Here is a 15,961-nt window from a genome sequence, read left to right as displayed (position 1 = left end):
TGTTTCTCATGTCCTTCCCATTTTGTGCCCTAGTCATACTGAACTGCCTAGGATTGTGTTGTCCCACATCATAGCCATTAGTCACCTAGGGCTGTTGAGCACTTGAAATGGGATTTGTTCAAATTGAGCTGTGCTGTTGAGTGTAAAATACTGATGTTGAAGAGTTAGTACAGAAAAAGGTAAAATCTTTTTTTTTTAATGGTTACATACTGAAATAGTAGTTTGGGTATATTGGGTTGAATCAAATATATTATTAAAATGAATTTTACCCATTTCTTTTTACTTTTTAAATGTACTATTGGAAAATTTAACGTTACGTACGGGGCTCACATTTGAAGCTCACATTGTATTTGCGTGGGCAGCATTGGGCTGGAGTATGCTGGAGAAGCATCTGTTTATCACCCCTCTTTTGCTTTAGTGTAAGCTCTTCACTGTGACTGGAAAGGCCTGGAACCCTGTCCTTCCCGACACAGCACATACACACATTGATGTTTTGCTACTACAGTATATAGCCTTTGCTGGGATCCTCCCCAAAAGAAAAAAAAAAAATCGATTTGTCGTGTCTGCTTTGTGCCTCCGCTATGCTGATCGCCTTCTACTGCTCTTACTTGTTAGGAGGCCTTTCTCCGTGGGCAGTAATTGCCTCGGGGGCAAGGGCAGTGTGTCATTTATCTCTGCATTTACCATACATGCATGTGGTAGTCATTCATGTATTTGATTGAATAAATGGATGGCGAAGGAGGACTGATTTGAATATGTCTGAAATTTATGAATAATTTGTCTTTGACAAGTAATTACTTGTTTCAAGACCTAAATACCTGTACGTTGCTCTTGAGGCTTTGTTTGAAGCTCTTTGCAGCAAAGTAGATGATACAAAAATGTATGTAACTAAAATAAGCTAAATGATGGGAGTTATTTGATTATTCCTTTTGTTAGGTGTATGTAGGAACTACACTCTAAAGGCGCTGTGTTTTAAGTCGATCTGTGAACTCCTTTGCTGAAATGCTTTTTAAAGTGAATTTTTGTGTCTCTTCATGCTTGATATTTCATAGTACCCCCTCGAGGGGTGCCTGTCTGCTTCCAAGCACTTGTCTGGGTAGCGGAAAGAATATCTTTATTTCACACCTACACGCCATGGATCTTTTAAAGGATTTTGTTGGTTACTTTTACTTTATCTGCCATGACTTCCATAGTTCTGTTCTTTGATAAAGATGTGCTCCTTAGGGTGCTCAATAGATTTCTTTCAAAAGCCACTGTTTACCTCTGGCAGGGAGGGGAGAAGAGGAAACAGTGAGAATGACATAGGTGGGGCAGGGCTGGAAAATAGGAAAAATGAACCAGGGAAGTAGGTGAGAGAGACTTTATTCCTGGTTTCTACTCTTTTTATGCTAATGTTCTGTATGAGATTTTATTTGAGAGATGATTCTGCTGTTGGAAAAGTAAAACAAAAAAACTGGGCTGGGCGTGGTGGCTCACACCTGTAATCCCAGCACTTTGGGAGGCCGAGGCGTGTGGATCACCTGAGGTCAGGAGTTCCAGACCAGCCTGGCCAATGTGGTGAAACCCCGTCTCTATTAAAAATACAAAAATTATCCGGATGTGGTGGCGGGTGCCTGTAATCCCAGCTACTTGGGAGGCTGAGGCAGGAGAATCACTTGAACCCAGGAGACAGAGGTTGCAGTGAGCAAGATCACGCCATTGCACTCCAGCCTGGGTGACGAGCAAAACATCATCTCAAAAAGAAAAAAAAAAAGCCCTTGAAGACCCACTGGCTTACAGAATTTCAGACCCTATACACAGGCCCATCATCATTTTTTGCCAGGTTAACTTTCTTGTTCCTGTCTGTTCACTATCCCTTTTAGTTCCCCTAGCCCTATGGTTCTTAATTCACACTGCATGTGAATCACCTAGTGAGCTTTAAAAAGTTACAGTTGACCAGGCCCTCCCCAGACCTAATGAATCAGAATCACAGGAGTATTAAAAGTTCTGTAGATGTTTGTGATGTGTAGCTGAAACTGAGAATTACTGTTTATATAGGACTAATTAGCATGAGACCAAAAAAACCCAACTCCAGAAAATCCAGTAATGCAAATAAAACTGTGCCGTTAGGTGTACTCTTTTAGTTAGTGTTCATTTATAAGCACAATAAAAGAATCATGGGAGAAAATATTGCCTTGCACTGAAAAAAGTAAAAAACTGTCCTGCCATTTATCAGATTGGTTAACAGACACAGATAAAGACAACTGTGTAGTTAACAGGTATTAGTATTTTTCCCGGGGTTCACATTGCACACAGTGTCATAACAACCTCCTGCTTGGAGTGACTTCTGCTTTCTTCTGAGAAACCTTCTGCTGTAAAGACATAGTGCTGTGTGAAGCCATATCAGCAAGAATGAAGCAGCCTACTCTTGACTGGAGGATCTAAGTCATTTTGACGCAGAGAAGCACCCTCAGTTTCCAGTCCAGGTGCAGAGCTTCAGATAAGGGTTTCCTATGTACATTTCTCATCTAAATTTGTAGTTTCTGAAGAAACAGTATTCTTTCTCTGCTTTGCAGTCGAGACCTGGTGCTACCACTTTACACACAGCCCTCTGCTTTGCTTTGAGCGTATAAAAACACTGTTACTTAAATTTCACGCTAAACTGTTTCCTTCCCCCAAATTCTGTGATACCATATCTCTGTTTCCGGCAAGAGTACCCTCTTGTGCCTCTGCTGTTCCGGTTCCTTAGTTGCAGTGGGTCATTAAACCCAGCTGGCAGACTACAGGTCTAGGTAGTTTTTGGCTGATTGGGCTAGGACAGATGTAACTGATTTTAAATACCATGGGCCACCTTGGAAGTACTCTTCTTTAATTATATTTTTAGTGGAATTTCAAAAAAAGGTAAATATAGCCTATCTAACTTTTGTTTTTTAGGAATACATTTCTCAGCTCCAGTTTTAAAAAATCAGTGTTATTGAGGTATAATTTATATCCCATGGAGACACCCACTGTGAGTGTACAATTCACTGATACATAGAACTTTGCAACGGTCACTATAGTTCAGTTTTAGAATGTCCATCACCCCCGGAAAGTTTCCTTATGTGGTTAGCAGTTAATCCCTGTTTCCGTCCCCAGCCATAGGCAACCACTGATCTACTTTCTGTCCCTATAGATTTTTAGCTCCAGTAGTCTCCTTAGTATGCTTGTTTTTAAAAACCTTTTATGTGTGTGTTTTTTTTCTAGGATGAAGGTTTAAGGCTCAGAAAGGTAGCACATTCGGATAAACCTGGATCAACCTCAACTGCATCCTTCAGAGATAATGTCACCAGTCCTCTTCCTTCACTTCTTGTTGTAATTGCAGCCATTTTCATTGGATTCTTTCTAGGGAAATTCATCTTGTAGAGTGAAGCATGCAGAGTGCTGTTTCTTTTTTTTTTTCTCTTGACCAGAAAAAGATTTGTTTACCTACCATTTCATTGGTAGTATGGCCCGCGGTGACCATTTTTTTGTGTGTACAGCGTCATATAGGCTTTGCCTTTAATGATCTCTTACGGTTAGAAAACACAATAAAAACAAACTGTTCGGCTACTGGACAAATTGTATATTACCAGATCATCACTAGCAGATGTCAGTTGCACATTCAGTCCTTTATGAAATTCATAAATAAAGAATTGTTCTTTCTTTGTGGTTTTAATAAGAGTTCAAGAATTGTTCAGAGTCTTGTAAATGTTATTTTAATAATCCCTTTAAATTTTATCTGTTGCTGTTACCTCTTGAAATATGATTTATTTAGATTGCTAATCCCACTCATTCAGGAAATGCCAAGAGGTATTCCTTGGGGAAATGGTGCCTCTTACAGTGTAAATTTTTCCTCCTTTACCTTTGCTAATATCATGGCAGAATTTTTCTTATCCCTTGTGAGGCAGTTGTTGACTGAGTTTTTCATCCTTACAATCCTGTCCCATGGTATTTAACATAAAAAAAAATAAAACTGTTAACAGATTCTTGCTCGATAGCTTGTTTGTGTCTGTCGTGTTATTAGAGGGGACTCCACTATATATGGTCACTTGAAATTATGATGCAAAGGTTTCTCTTGCATTGAAACCCTCTTGGATATTACAGTATTTTTAATTGAAAGTCCTAATTCTGTTAAGGAAAGGAGTTGATTAAATTTTAAGGTACTACTGGTATTTTGGGAGATTATAATCAGTTTGTTTTCAAGATAATAGAAAATAAGGTCCATGAGAATGGAAGTTATGTGATTTCAGTGAGTTGATGTGTACAGCATGGCTGTGCTCCATCTGATTTACCCCATTCTTAAGTTCTGAGAGTAAGTTCTCAAGGAAGATTTAACTCTCTTTGTTTTTAAAGTACTTTTTAACCAGCCTAATAAGTCTTACTACTTTTCATAATAATATTTCATAATAGTTAAAAGTAGGTGTTTTTTCGTGCCCAATTCGGCACTCAAAATAATGTTCATTATGGAAGTTTGGTAATACTGAGCAAGCCTATGGAATTTTCTTTATGAAAAATGATTTTAGCCTTTGCAAATGTTAACCATGTGAAACACATTTTCAGTATAAGTATGTGTTACAGGGTTTGATACTTTCCTGCACTTAGGTTTGTCCTATTCTTCATTTATTCATATTAGGATAGAAAATTTTGGAATCAGAAAATAGATCCAGTTTTTAGCTACATGCGGTCTAGTACAAGTGAATTTTTATTCTTAAACATAGGTGTTGGCTATTTTTTTTAAAAGATGCGCTCTACCTGAAAAGGAAATTGGATTTTAGAACTGGATGTGGTGCAGTGAAGTATTTTAGGCCCAGGTCTGTGTACACATTTTATAGAAGAGTGAAATATTCTGCTGAAGTATTTTGGTTGCCTTTTCATTTCAACTGTGTTTTGAATTTGTCAGATCACACATATATTGTGTTACTGTGTGCTGTGGTATCTTTTATAAAACCTCTTGTGTGCAAAAGTTCCTAAAAGGAAACACAAGTAATGCCTATCCATTACTAGCATGCTATGCTGCATACTTTACTGCCATTGCTGTATGCTTTACTGTCTTTGTAAAAATCCCCCCTTCCCCTTTTCTGGTAACTGGAAAAGCATGCTAAAAATAGTCTTATATTTTCACCCCATAAATGCAGAATCAGTAATTCCTTGGCTTAAAGCTCTTATTATATAATCAATATTACTGGTGATAAATACCAAGTTTGGTATCTCATAGCTATCTTTTTTTAAAGAAATTAAGTTCTTGAAAATTTAGCCAAATCCCGTTTTATGGGAATGCTCTTTAGAATTCATTTTGTTCAGCCCATTTGTTCTATGGTTGAGAAATCTGAGGCCTTAACGAAGGTTAAGAGAACTTTCCCCGTGTCTCACAGGTAGGTAGAGGCAGAGCTGGAACTAGAAATCTGGTCTGTTGACACTAGCTCAGTGTCTTCTGGTAACTGTTGAAAATTGTCTTAATTTGAGAGATGGCTGAAATAATGAACATAAAATGCTATTTATAATAACAAGTATATGTGAAATTTCTTATCATAAGACTACTACCGGCTTACTGTTGAATAGTTTGGTTATAGTGTTTAGGCTAGACATGCCTCCCACATTGGTAATAAATAAACATTACAAAATACAATGTATTTTTAGGTAGGCATTTTATAAAATGCATTATGCCATGGTTGCTTTTGAGATAGATTGTAGTCCGGGTAGCATCTTTAAAATGTATGTGGGCTTAACAGTTGTTCATATCAGGAGATGCTCTGATTGTATAGGTGAGACTCTGTTTCTGTTATTTTTAATTGCTGTATGAAATGTGATCAGATTATTTTACTACCAACAGTTATAGTTTGAAAGTCCAACTGTATTAATTGACTGATAATATGATAATATAGAGATTAAATCGTTTGTCTTCATTCCTTACATGTTTAGAAGTTTTTGCTTTGTCTGCCTGCTTACTTGTGTATGTAAGCATGAGGGAAATACACTGTTGCTAATACTGAAATTACAATCAAGTAACTAAGGCCTTAAGTTCATATGTGGCACTGAATGCACTAGTTTCCTTCGTTCTATAACTAATGTACCTTAACTTCCCCCATTCTTGTATTTACAAGAAACTAAGAAATTATGTTCTGAGTGTGTGGTATGTTCCCTTAAAAAAAAATGACACTTGGAAGAAAAATATATGAAATTCAGAAATTCCAATCAAAGAAAAGTAATTCTCTCTCTCTTTTTTTTTTTTTTTTTTTTGAGACAGAGTCTTGCTTTGTTGCCCAGGCTGGAGGGCAGTGGTGCGATCTCACCTCACTGCAGCTTCCGCCTCCTGGGTTCAAGTGATTCTCATGGCTCAGCCGCCTGAGTAGCTGGGATTACAGGTGTGAGCCAACAAGCCTGGCTAATTTTTGTATTTTTAGTAGAGACAAGGTTTCACCATGTTGGTCAGGCTGGGCTCAAACTCCTGAATCCGCCTGCCTCGGCCTCCCAAAGTGCTGGGATTACAGGTGTGAGCTGCCGCACCTAGCCAAGAAAAATAATACTCTTAAATACTTAGATGTTCACCTAAAGTTGATATTATTTGGTATGAGAATTACTTTTGAACTGTAATCTTTCAGATTACACCACTTTGAAAACAAGTTTTAACAGTAGGGTAAAAATATAGTTTTTGAGGGTATTCCCCACTTGTGATCTTCTGCCACTTTTCAAGTAATAGTTTTCCTAGAGCTTTGCACACTCCCATTCACTGAGATTTTTAAAATTTCACCTTTATTAGAGGGAAGGATCAATGCTTATCATTTGGAAAAACAAAGATCAGAAGGTAAATAAATGATCTTTATTTTCTAGCTGTAAAGGGAAATTAAACCATTCATGAATAAACTGTTTAAAAATGTGAAGTGTCCTTTTCCTTTTCACAATACAAAAAAAATTTCAATGATTGTGTGGTTTGTGCATATATCCTGTTAAGCATTAATAGCTAATCACTGACTGGGACTTGAATTCTGATGGCAGATAGTCTCTTGCTTAGTGAGATAGAGTTAACTATTTTTTAGTAGGAGGTGAACAGCTGATTTTTCATTCCACATTTCATAGCCCACTATTGGTAGACTACCACCATGCTTCTTCACATAAGCAGTGGCATCTTGGGAATAAATGCCCAGCCAGTCCTGGGTTGGTGCAAAGAAGTATAAACATACATCACTAAGGAAAAAGAAAGTCTGTCTTCCCATTCTGACACAGTGTGTGCACTTTAGGCAATTTTTGGAAAATATAAAAAATTCCAAATTCTGCCTTTCAGCAGCATCAATTGCTAGGAACATTTCACTCACTTCCCTATAATATTAATGTTGTTTAAGCATAATCACTAATTATAAGTTGTATCCTATCTTTTTCCAACTTAATTTCTGTGGTTTATTGAAAACCGAGTGTAAATGTGACTGTAAAAGCATTTTGCTTTGTTTTTATAGTTAACTTTCTTAAGGTTATGGACATTTTATAATGTAACATTTGATTGGCCTGGCCTCTTGACAGTTCCCTTCTAGTTATGCATATCCTCCCATTGCCACATTTCTTGTTTTAAAACTTAGTTTCTTGTTTTCCAGTTGTTGCTATGTATAACACCCATCTTGAAAGAGAGTATATAGGAAGTTATTCAGATAACTTTTGTAGTGATATTCAACTATAGCAGTACCTTAACTCGTGATGAGCTTAGGAACATAAAAGATTATTGTTGCTTGAATAGCACCCCCAGAGATACTGACCTAATTGGTCTGGGGTGGAGACCTGGCATGGTAGTTTTTTTCAAGCTCCAATCATCGGCCAGACAGTTGCTTTACATAGGTTTTTAAATGCCAAAGGCAGATATGAAGTAGATTTAATTAAGACTTTACTTCAGCAATACAGGGGAACTTAAAATACTTGTTTTTCTTTAGATTGCCGGAGTCACTGTTAGGTATTAAAAGCTTTGCTTGTCAAGTTAGGATTGCTGAAATACCACTAAAGATTTTTGACTTGGGAATAAATGAGCTGTCAGCGCAAAAAGGCGATTTGAGAAATGTGGGCTTCAGTATTAATTGCCGTTTTGCTGACATCCAGTGTACCTACCTACCTGAGAAATTTATTTTGTCCATCATGTATTTCTCAAAGCAAAAGGTGGTTTTCAAGTATAATGTCGTTTTCAATATGCTTATTACTTAGTTTTATGTCGGCTCATTTCATCATCATTGATAACTTGTGAAATAGATACTTATCTCCATCCTATGGAATAGGGGAGATGGGTTTAGACAGGTTCAGTTTGCTCAAGTCTACACAGCTGAAGTAGCAGAGAAAGTGGGATCTAGATGGTCTGATCCTAGTAATCTACCATATGAAGCAAATAGTTTGTGTCCTGGTCCAAGTCAAATATTGACTCCTCACAAACAGTAAGTATGGCAATTTTGTGATGCCTTTGATTGTACTTTACAGGGACTATTATTTGTGAAATGTCTTTAAGATTTTTGGTCTTAAATTTTTGAAGACCGCTTTCCCCCTTTATCTCCCAGAAAATTGAGAAGAAATAAACTCCTGCCCACTAACAATCTCAGTACGTGAACAAAACCAACATGAACATTCCTAAACAAGTGTGTTACTCTAAAGAAGAAGGCTATAGAATTTATGGAAATGGCTTATGTAACCTTCAAGACTGGAGAACAGAATGTGACGGGCCTTTTCTAATGGTCCTTTAAGATTTAATGATTAAAGCAAGACTTTTATTTTTTATAATTGAGTTTGTGGTCTAAATTCTTGATACTGTTTATAATTCTACAAAGAACAAAAATTGTTATGTACTATAGGCACTTAAGAACCCTGAGGAGAAATAATACAGGGTGTGTGTATGTGTGAGAGTTACTGACATGTAAGTTCCAAAAAAAAAAAAAAAAAAAAAAAAAAAATGGAGGGTTGAAATGGTAAGGAATTGGAATCTTGTATTTTCGAGCAATAAGAATTCCTAATCTTAGTATATTTCTTGTTTCAAGTAGAGGTTTGTTAGGAATTACAGTTGTGGGGAGCAAACTTACTTTCTTTTTGTGCTGTTTTAATCCAAAATGTATGTCCTTAATTGTATATAATATGTAGATAAATATATGAGGGTATTAAGCTACTTTGAATTAAATTTAAGGATATATTTCACATGAAAACAAATACAAACTTGAGAATCAAAATAAAGTTTTGCAGAGTATTTCTTTGGGTGCTTTTGTGTACTTTGCCATTGAGCAAATTTTATGAAGTTATTGGGATATTAAGATTTTTTAAAGTTAAATGTTAAATCAAGTAAATTATCTCTCCAAGGGAGACATGCTCTTGTACATTGGGACTCCCATAGAATCCCTCAGCTGGAGGAGTTTCCCTATGCATGTTTTAAGAAATTATGGAGATTGTACATTCTGCAATGAAGGAAATGCCTTAAGAGCCTTAATTTTGAATTGGACCAAGGGGTTCCTTTGTAAGATAGGTGGTGAGTAGAACGGGCATTTCAGGGAGAGGAGTATATTGGCATATGTACTTAAAGGTTCCCGATGTGAACTTTAAGGTGCTAGAAATTTGTGTTCATTGTTATAACATTTGCATCACAAGGTGATGGGGGGAGATAACAGCTACAATAGTATTTGCATTGAGTAGTTAACAAGCCTGTCACATCTATGCATTTGTTTGAGGAAATAGTGCAAATGTTTTCAGCAAATAATGTTTAAACTACTAAAATATGTAAACAGTTATTTCCATCCAATACTTTGATGTCTAACTCGAAGATGGTACATTGGAGATACCAATAGCAAATTAAGTTTTACATTTTCATAATGTGTTTCCCATACCACAGTAGTATGGAGATGAGGTGGCTGTAGAATAGTGTTTCCTTTTCCCTTTGCTTTGATTTCTTTTCCTTATGAAGTTTCCCCAGCTTTGACACATTATTCTTCCGTATCTGGTTTAGAGCCTAGATATGATTAAAGCCACCTTTATGCACTTCCCTGTCCACATTTTCGTCCGTCAAACCACTAACCTGAAATTTGTGTCATTCTTGTGTTTCAATGTTTTGCTACATGTGTATGTAATTATATAATCAGTTTTATAGTGTATTTTGCATGTTTTAAAATGCCACATAGCTGTGTATCTTAGATGATTATTTGTCTAGCTTTACCTTCACCTAACATTTTTTTACACCCCCAAACTTCCACCTAAATTCCGTTGGGGTCTCTCATGCATTTCATGTACTAATATATTGTTTTCTCCTATGAGTAGCAGCTTGGACCCATTGTAGTGACTTTCCGTTGCTGCCAGGGCTAGAACTGAAATTAGGACACCAGTCTCTAGCAAAGGCTGCTGAAGCCTATTGATGATTGCAGCAATGCCACCACTGCCTGATGTTAGCACACAGTCTGTTGATCGGTCTGGCACAGATGTAGTTGATATCCCACTGAACATCTCAGCTCTTTCCGGAATCTCTTGTGGTTTGTTCTAGGACTCAGACATCAAGTCTGGCCAGAAGACAGTTGTTGAGACAAATGTCGCCCTAAAAGCCACTTGCTACATGTGACTGTACATAGTCACACATAATTTTAGAAGGAAAACGAGTCTAGGGGAAGAGAGATGAGGTGCATAAGCACATATGTGGAATCTTCAGGCTGCTTGCACATCCACACTGTTTATGCATGTGCTGCAGAGTGTGTGTGTGTGGAAATGGAGAAATGACACAAAGTCTGGCATTTTTTTTTTTTTTTTGAAAATTCAAGATTTGGAACAAAGGTCTTACATTACCACATGGCAGCGATTTTCTGGAGCCAAGTAGCAGTTTCCCCTGTAATTCCCATCACTTGTTTTATACTCTGTCTTACTTGTTACCTCCATGATCAGTGTATTCATCTGAATTTGTGACCCCTGATTTAGACACTAATCATATGTTACAAATACTGAGTACTTCTATATTGGGTACAGGTTGGAGTAGGGAGTGTAGGGTAAGATTATACCAGATTGAAATACTGGGATATGGGGTGGATCCTGTTGTCAGGAGGCAAAACTATTTAAGCACTTGTACCTGGTCAACAGATAATTGGGCCCAGAATGTCCAAAACACTGTAAACTGAAACAGGCTAAAGTTTGAAGAGCGGTAACTGTAGAGTATCTATTATATGTCAAGTACTTTACATATATTATTTTATTCTCAGAATAACCTTTCAGATTTATTTATTTATTTATTTACTTATTTTTGAGACGGAGTCTCGCTCTGTTGCTCAGGCTGGAGTGCAGTGGTGCCATCTCGGCTCACTGCAAGCTCCGCCTCCCGGGTTCACGCCATTCTCCTCCCTCAGCTTCCCGAGTATCTGGGATTACAGGCGCCCGCCACCATGCCCGGCTAATTTTTTGTATTTTTAGTAGAGACGGGGTTTCACCATGTTAGCCAGGATGGTCTCGATCTCCTGACCTCATGAACCTCCTGCCTCTGCCTCCCAAAGTGCTGGAATTACAGGCGTGAGCCACCGCGCCCGGCCACCTTTCAGACTTTTAAAAAACACAGATGAGAAGCACTTGGAGAAATTCACTGTCCAAACTTAACTGTCTTGGACAAGTCTGGGCCCTTCATCATACCATGCTGCCTTTAGGGAAAAAAGGGGGTGGGAATGACGGTGAAATTGATCTAATGATGTTTAATTCAATAAAAACAAGAACTTAATTTGGTCTCAGTCACTTTTGAGAGTATAAAATAATTTTTTTTTCTGGTTTTGAAAATCTCAACATCAAAGAATAATGTGCCTAAAACTTAATTACCTAATACACCATACTAGTGGCTAGAAGTTGGCATGTGGCTGCAATATGGTTTCAGAATATAACCTTTTGAAATTCAGGCTCTTCATAGCCCACCTGTCAGCAAGTTAACCTAGATTTTTAGCTACGTCAATGGCCTTTAGCGTTATAGTTCCAAATATTAAGCATGAGAGAACCTTGGGAGGAAAGCATTTCAAAGTGGTATGAGTCTGGATGCTGAAATGAGATTGTGGGTTATAATTCCGGCTCTGTCAGTTTACTAGTTGTGACCTTGGGCAGTTTTATTTCTCTGTTGTCCCAGCTTCCTCTGTAAATAGGGTAATAACTATGCCTGTTCACTGGATGTGGAGGGGATTAAAGAAGTACAGCTCTTAGAGCAGAACTTGGCACAAAGCAGATGCTCAAGAATGGTAGCAATTATCATATATGTCCATATGAAGTGGAAAATTGGGAAGCTGTCTGATTATTTGGGTTAAAAATTAATATATCTGGACAATGGGTATTTGGCTTGAAGTTTTATTTTTGAAGTCATTAGCCAGGTCTGCAGCTGCAAGCATTATCTGTGTTAGGCAACAGCCTTTTATTGAATGCTAATAGAGGGGCAGCAGGACAAACAGTGTGGGTTTTGGAGGATAGACAGACTTGAATTTGGATTTCAACTCTGCCATTGGCTAGAGACGAACCCTGGAACAATTATGGAACCTCTTTGAGGCGCAGCCTCCTCATCAAGGACACCGTCTGATTTTTACACTCCTCTTTTGTAACTTTGTAAGGTTGTGGTGAAGACTGAAAGATATTTTAAAAATTACATTTTTACTCTATTCTTCAATCATATTGAACATGATATTGGGATAATTAAAAATTTTTAAATTTAATGGTAAATTTTAAAGCTTAATGGTAATGAATACTCTTGAGTTAGAAAATGTAAAAATACTGTAAGGGTGGAGGCATTCTTGTAGGTGAGCAACCTGTGAGTGTTAAGAATGATGCATTTCTTTGTTGATTCTTTTTTTCTGCATATGAAAGTAACACTAGTGGATTATAGAGGTTTGGAAATGATAGAAAAGTATATAGTAGAAAAAAGTTCCAATATCTCACTTCCCAGAGATAACTTTTTAACAGCCTTTTTAATGCCTAGGAGCATAGCAGAGATTTTATATATATGTATATAATTAGTATAAATATTAATTTATACTAATAAATAAAAATCAACATGGTTAATTGATTTAACTAAATTAAAATTCATTTTTTACCTGGAAATAATTTTTGAAATTGTTGTAAGAAAAGGTGTAAGAATAGTAGAGAAGACACCCGCTTTGCCTCACTGCTTTATTGTTGGTGCTTCCTCCCTGCCCCTCCACAAATAAGTACATATACATTATATGTGCATACATGTATGTTCATATATACACATGCATACATTCATGTACATGTATACATGTACACACGTGTAAACATTCACGTGCATATATACCTATACACACATATACCCACATCTTCTCCAAACCATCCAAGAGTAAGTTGCATATATCATATTGTATGCTACTGGGGAGGCTGAGGTGGGAAAATTGCTTGAGCCCAGGAGTTTGAATTAAGATTGCACCATGGCACTCCAGCTGAAGACATGCATATATTATCCCTAACTATGTCAGTGTGTATTTCCTAAGGTAAGGTTCCCTTACATAAACACAGTACAGTTGTGAACTTCAGCAAATTGAACGTTGATACAGTTTTTTTCCCCAAATCCATTGTCTGTATCCAAATTGACTAAATAATGTCATTTATGGCATATTCCCCCCTCCAGTACAAGGGTTGGTCTGGGGTCACATGTTGTAGTTAGTTGTCAAGTCTCTTTAGTTTCCTTGAATCTGAAATAGTTCCTCAGCCTTTCTTTGTCTTTTATTACATTGATGTTTTTGAAGAATGCAGTCCCTGCCTCCTCCTTTGGGCTTTCTTTGATGTTTCCTCAGTAGACTCAAGTAATAGATTCTTAGCCTGATTGCTACAGAAGTGACACCATGTCCTCCTCAGGGTATCATGTCCACTGGCACATGAGGTTCCCCTGCCCCTCATTTGTGAATGAAGACCCAGCTGAGGGCTGGGAAAGAGGAGGACTCACGCTGAGGTGAAGACTTGAATCAGATGGCCTGGCTTTGAATTCTGGCTTTGCCTTGTAATCTTGGGCATGCTTTCAACGTTGCTGTCTCAGGTTCTGCATCTGTAAAAAGGGGATTTAAGAAAGTGTACTGATACACACCTCATAAGGTTGTTATTCGATTAAATATACCTAGAGTGTTGAAAATAATTACTGGCACAAAGTTAACACCATATGAGTGCTAGCCATCATTACTGACATCAATTCTCTCTACAATATAATCATTACCGTTCTTTTTGAAAAATTAATAGTCTGAAGTGCTGAAATGCCAAGTGCATTGTTTAAGCTCATACAGGTAGGATACCAAGTCTCATGAAGCTAAATACTGTGCTGTCGTGTTCATATTTTTATTTGATTTTTGCAAGATCCATTGTAAGCACACCTAATTTCTATGGGATAGATCGGAAAGACCCCAGGAGAGTGTCTTCTTGTGTTATGGTGGGAAAGCCTCTGGGAGGCAAGTTGGGAGCTGCTCTCCACCTCGTCTGCCTAGAGAAGTGTATGCTGTGGAGGTGGCTCTGTGCCGTGGAGAAATGGAGCAGAATTTACTCCTGTGGTGTTCAGCCATCACCAGGCAAAACATTAATTTTATTTGGATAAATCAGAACATCTGTGGATATTTGGAGCTTTTTAATGTAAAAATGGTGCTAATTTTCACATTTTCAAATAGACTCTCAGGCATTATGATAAAATTTGAAGTTTCTTTTTATATAGGTGATTTTCAACCGTGCTTGCACAGAACTGTGACACCTGGGGACCTGCATATTCCTTTCTTCTTTTCCATTTTTTGTTGAGACTTCCTTACTGCTCATTAGAACAGGTAAAAGGAACATGGTGTCAAAAGCAGCCTAATTCCACTCTTATTTGCTCAGACACAACTGATCTAGATTTCTAACAATGCCAATTGCCTTATTTTGGGAAACAATTTGGAGTTAACAGGGATTGTATTCCATTGATTTGCTCGGGGGAGACCCCAGCAATGTGGAAACCATTCTAAAATGTGAGGAATATGTATTAGCGGTATGTAAGTGACTGTCCACAAGAGGTAGTAAGGAATTGCAGGAATGCTACCTGCTTATGAATGTTTTCTCACCAGGCTACAAGGACAGCTGTTCCCCTGCCTGGCTTGACTCCCCTCTCTAGAGCAAGTCATGAATGGGTTAGGACAGTCAGGGTGGGCAGAATAAAAAGGAGAAGAGCAAGCTGTGCTCAAGTGGAGAACCAAGCAAGAAAAGATGGATCTAGATGTTTGTTTTTGCAACTGGACTTCATTCTTTTTGTATTCTGATTTACTTCTGGGCAGTGGTATTACAGCAGTCCCCCCTCCCCACCCTCCCTTATCTGTGGTTTCACTTTCTGTGGTTTCAGTTATCTGTGGTCAACTGTTATCTGAAAATATTAAGTGGAAAATTCCAGAAATTATAAGCTTTAAATTGCATGCCTTTCTGAGTAGCATGATGAAATCTCATGCCTTCCCACTGCGTCCCACTGGGGACCTGAATCCTCCCTTTCTCCAGTGGATTCATGCTGGATGCTCCCCACCTGAGTCATTGACATGGTCTGCTCCTGACACCCAACCGTCAGCATCGTCATGGCTTGATGATCCAGGATCACCTGGAGTGAGTGATCCTCCGATCTGTCAAAAGAGGGTCAACAGCAGCCTCATGCTGCATCACCTCACTTCCTGTCATGGGCCTGCTCCTCTCACATCTTCACCAGAAGAAGGGTGATGCAGATGAGCCCGGTTTATGACACTTTAACTTGGGATTCGACTGTAAGGTGATGCAAAGGTGATCTGCATTCAGGAAAAGCCATACTTCCGGTACCATTCAACATTGTTTTCCACTCTAGCACAGCATTCAGTAAATTACACGAGATATTCGACACTTCATAATGAAGTGGGCTTTCTGTTAGAGGACTTTGCTCAACTGTAGGCTAATGTAAGTGTTCTGAGCATGTTTCGGGTAGGCCATGCTAAGCCATGATGTTTGGTAGATGAGGTGTATTGAGTGTATTTTCGATATATAGTAT

The 15,961-nt window shown here is 38.0% G+C and overlaps 1 protein-coding gene across 2 annotated transcripts in view; it reads left to right on the top strand.

The window, feature by feature from the left end:
• The window catches only part of VAPA (VAMP associated protein A), a 40,899-nt gene extending 36,905 nt beyond the window's left edge, over nt 1-3,994 (top strand). For both annotated transcript variants that reach the window (XM_054460259.2, XM_054460260.2), the window contains one exon: nt 3,223-3,994. In XM_054460259.2, the coding sequence (XP_054316234.1) occupies nt 3,223-3,381 (159 nt within the window). In that variant the 3' untranslated portion in view covers nt 3,382-3,994. The remainder of the gene's footprint in view (nt 1-3,222) is intronic.
• The last annotated feature ends 11,967 nt before the right edge of the window (nt 3,995-15,961 follow it).

This window comes from Pongo pygmaeus, chromosome 17 (genome assembly GCF_028885625.2).
Source record: "Pongo pygmaeus isolate AG05252 chromosome 17, NHGRI_mPonPyg2-v2.0_pri, whole genome shotgun sequence".
Taxonomy (NCBI): Eukaryota; Metazoa; Chordata; class Mammalia; order Primates; family Hominidae; genus Pongo; species Pongo pygmaeus.
This window is presented reverse-complemented; position numbering and strand designations above follow the sequence as displayed.